This window comes from Pelophylax lessonae (genome assembly GCF_965119305.1).
Source record: "Pelophylax lessonae genome assembly, chromosome: 2".
NCBI lineage: Eukaryota > Metazoa > Chordata > Amphibia > Anura > Ranidae > Pelophylax > Pelophylax lessonae.
The window spans coordinates 588935644-588939526 of record NC_138769.1 but is presented as its reverse complement, the minus strand read 5'-3'; the positions used below and the strand labels follow the sequence as shown (position 1 = coordinate 588939526).

Below are 3883 nucleotides of genomic sequence, written 5' to 3'. Positions count from 1 at the left end.
AGTTAGAAAAGTAACGCAGTGACCTATTGCAAAAAAAGCTTGGTCATAAAGTGGGGTAAACCTTCCGAAGATGAAGTGATTAATAGTTGTTAAAATAAAAAAAAAACGTATTAGGTCCAACATTACTCACAAAGTAATAACGCCCCATCTTGCTGTTGATATTCACTGACAATACTTCTCTTAATATATTTTTTAACCAATTATATGTGCTTAGGGTTAGCATCACAGTTTGCTTTTGTATGCGTGTCTTTTATTCAGTAAATCAGTTGAATGACAAAACATTTCTTCATTTTAGGAATATTTTACATGGCAAAGTGGAATAACACTGAATTTAAGGAATTTATTTTATTAGGACTGACAGACAATCCCACACTTGAGATTATTCTCTTTGTTCTTTTTCTAATTTTCTACATTGTCACTCTTCTTGGTAATATTGGCATCATTGCAGCAATCAGGCTTGATTCTCGACTCCACAACCCCATGTATTTTTTCCTTAATAATTTATCATTCCTAGACCTTTGCTATGCCACAATTATAACCCCTAAAACATTGGTCAACTTTCTGTCAAGATCAAAAACCATTGGTTATTATGAGTGTGCTGTACAGATGTATTTTTTTGCTGCGTCTGTCACCACCGAATGCTTTTTATTGGGTGTCATGGCTTATGATCGCTATGTAGCAATATGTAATCCACTCCTGTATTCCACTATAATGGCAAAGAGAATATGCATGCAGCTTGTAGCTGGAGCTTACACTCTGGGCTACCTCAATGCAACACTGCATACAATTTGTACTTTCCAGTTGCCATTTTGTAAGACCAACAAGATTGACCACTTCTTTTGTGATGTTCCTCCTCTCCTAAAACTATCATGCACCAAGACCACCATGAATGAAATCCTGATGTTCATATTTGGAGGCTTTGCTGAGTCAAGCTCACTCACTACCATTATTGTCTCCTACAGCTATATTATATCGACTATACTTAGAATCCGCTCCAAGGAGGGAAGGAAGAAGGCATTTTCAACATGTGCCTCCCACTTATTGGCAGTTACCATATTTTACAGCACCATCCTTTTTATGTACTTAAGACCTACCTCTACATACGCCATGAGCCAGGACAGAGTTGCTTCTGTTTTTTATAGCGTCATTATTCCCATGTTAAACCCACTTATATATAGTTTGAGAAATAATGAAGTAGCCCAGGCTTTAAAGAAGATTAAAACAAAATATTGTTGTAAATAATGTCATCACAACTAATTAAAAAAGAAATTACTGTCAAATATTTTAATGTACAGTGTAAACATTATAGTGTGTTATAATACAATATTATTCACTGTGTATTTCCTGTAATTTATTAAATGGCTTTTTAAAATCAATTATATAAATTATCAAATAAATATGATGTTTTTTTTTTTATTGTCTTTGTGTACATTGGTCAGTTTTTATTTAAATCCATATTAAAGTATATATGTAAAACTACATACTACATACTCTATACACACACACACACACACACACACACACACTATATTACCAAAAGTATTGGGACGCCTGCCTTTACATGAACTTTAATGACATCCCAGTCTTAGTCCGTAGGGTTCAATATTGAGATGGCCCACTCTTTGCAGCTCTAACAGCTTCAACTTTTCTGGGAAGCTGTCCACAAGGTTTAGAAGTGTGCCTATGGGAAATTTTGACCATTCTTCCAGAAGCGCATGTGTGCGGTCAGGCTCTGATTTTGGACGAAAAGGCCTGGCTTGCAGTCTCCATTCTAATTCATCCCAAAGTTGTTCTGTTGGGTTGAGGTGCAGCCCAGTCAAGTTCCTCCTCCCTAAACATGCTCATCCATGTCTTTATGGACCTTGCTTTGTGCACTGGTCCCAATCATTTGGTGATTCTACTCCTTGTGTGCCTCCCAGAGGAATATCCTCATCTGTACCTATGGTGGAGACCAAGCGACGGGAGGCAACTCAAAATCGCGGGCCAACATTTTGCAGCAGATTCCTTCAAACTCCAAAATTCTGCACATAATCTACAAGGTCAGTAATTGCATCTCTGAGGCAAGGGAAATACCTGGCATCAGTGGATGTCTAATATGCCTATCTTCATGTTCCCATTTATTGACCTCATCGGTGCTTTCTTTATTTGGCAATGACATAAAATCCAGTTTGTTGCACCTCCACGCGTTATGCCACCAACGCACGTGGCTTCATCTGAAAGAAGATATGTTTCCCCTCTAGATGAAGCCATGAGAAGCCTGACTGCATTGAAGGAAGCAAACCAGATTCTCTCATAGGGAGAAACTCACTCTTCAGCGATTTCTGCAGTCCACATCCCAAAGGTGGACAATCGGCAGATTCGCTCAGCCGCCTCTACTTGGACCAAGGAGAATAGTCTCTTCATTCAAATGTGTTCATTTTGATATGCCAGAGATAGGGGATTCCAGATGTGAACATCCTAGCCTTCAGAATCAAAAGCAATCTACCTCTGTTGCCAAACAGTTCAGGCTAATTTATACTTTTGCTCCAGTGAGAATTCTGTCTCGCCTGCTCCACAAAATAGGGCAAGAGAGAAAACAGCGATTCTTCTAATTGCATCAGACTGGCCCAGACATACTCAGAAATCTAGCAGACAACCCTTGGCCCTTTCCCAACAAACCAGATCTGCTATTTCAAGGTATTCTATTCTATCCTGCATATAAGGCTCTGGCTTTAATGGCACGGCTGTTGAAACACAGCTTCCATGTTAAAAGCAAGAAAATCCATTTCCAGGAAGATCTATTATCATACCTGGAAATCGTATTCTGCTTGGTGTGAACGCAGTCAATTCAGTCCCAGAAATTGCTCTTTGTCTTCCCTTCTGGCCTCCCTGCAAAGAGGTCTTCACCAGAACTTAACTCTGTATACCCTTAAAGGGTAGGTATCAGCCTTATTCAACTTCTTTCAAAGGCCCCTGGCTTCACACTCCCTTGTAAAAAAACTTTATTCAAGGTGTTTTTTGTATCAGGCCCTCTTACAGCACCCTGTGCTACCCTTTGAAACTTTCAGAGAAATTGCCCTAGAGGTTCTTGCCAGCAAAGTAGCCGGTTTGGTAGCTAGCATGCCTGTCAGACATGTTTCTGAACTGGCAGCCCATTCCTGTAAAAAGCCTTTCCTCTCAATTAATAAGAGCAGGGTTTTTTTTTATCTCCAAACCATTCTTTCTTCCAAAGGTCATTTCAGTGTTCCAACTCAATGAGGACACTGTACTGCCATACTTGTGCCCTGCTCCTAAACATCCTAAGGAATTGTTGTTACATCACTTGGACATAGATCTATTAGAGTAAACCTCAAAGCTAATGGTTCCATCAGAAAAATATATTCATGTTTGTTCCCTCCTCTGGATATAGCAAAGTCTGGATCTAGCACCCTGCTTCAAAATCCACCATTGCACGATAGACAAGGAACTTGATTGCAAGATCTTACTCTTAAGCTTAAAGCCAAACTCCAGGCAAAAAAAAGTTTTCCTTTTCACTGGGGCTATGCCTACACTGCAGGGGTTAAATGCTCATTTTGTCCAGGGGAGAGAAGAAGGCCTTATACTCACCCGATCCTCCGCTCCACTGGCAAATGTCTCTCCCCCAATACAGAGGTGAAGTATTACTGGCGTCCTCACATCCAGAGCATGTCTATGGACCCTACTTTGGGCTAGATCATAGGCCTGCGCACGCTAGTGCTGTATCATCCAGTTTGCAGAGCACATGGCCCAGAGGGAAGGGGGGCCCAAGGTTCCATGTCAAACAGTATATTTCCGAGTAATCCACTGTATCAGCAGCGCTGGATCTGCTCCATTTCCGGCTGCAGCGTTTTTGCCTGCGAACTGCAGACGGGTGCAGTGTGTCATT

General features: G+C 40.6%; 1 protein-coding gene across 1 annotated transcript; it reads left to right on the top strand.

Moving 5' to 3' along the window:
• Positions 1–270: 270 nt before the first annotated feature.
• On the top strand, positions 271–1242 carry LOC309545625 (olfactory receptor 5AP2-like; the record flags this gene model as incomplete). Its single annotated transcript, XM_082244875.1, has 1 exon — positions 271–1242. The coding sequence occupies one exon, from the start codon at positions 271–273 to the stop codon at positions 1240–1242; it is 972 nt and encodes a 323-aa protein (XP_082101001.1).
• Positions 1243–3883: the final 2641 nt, after the last annotated feature.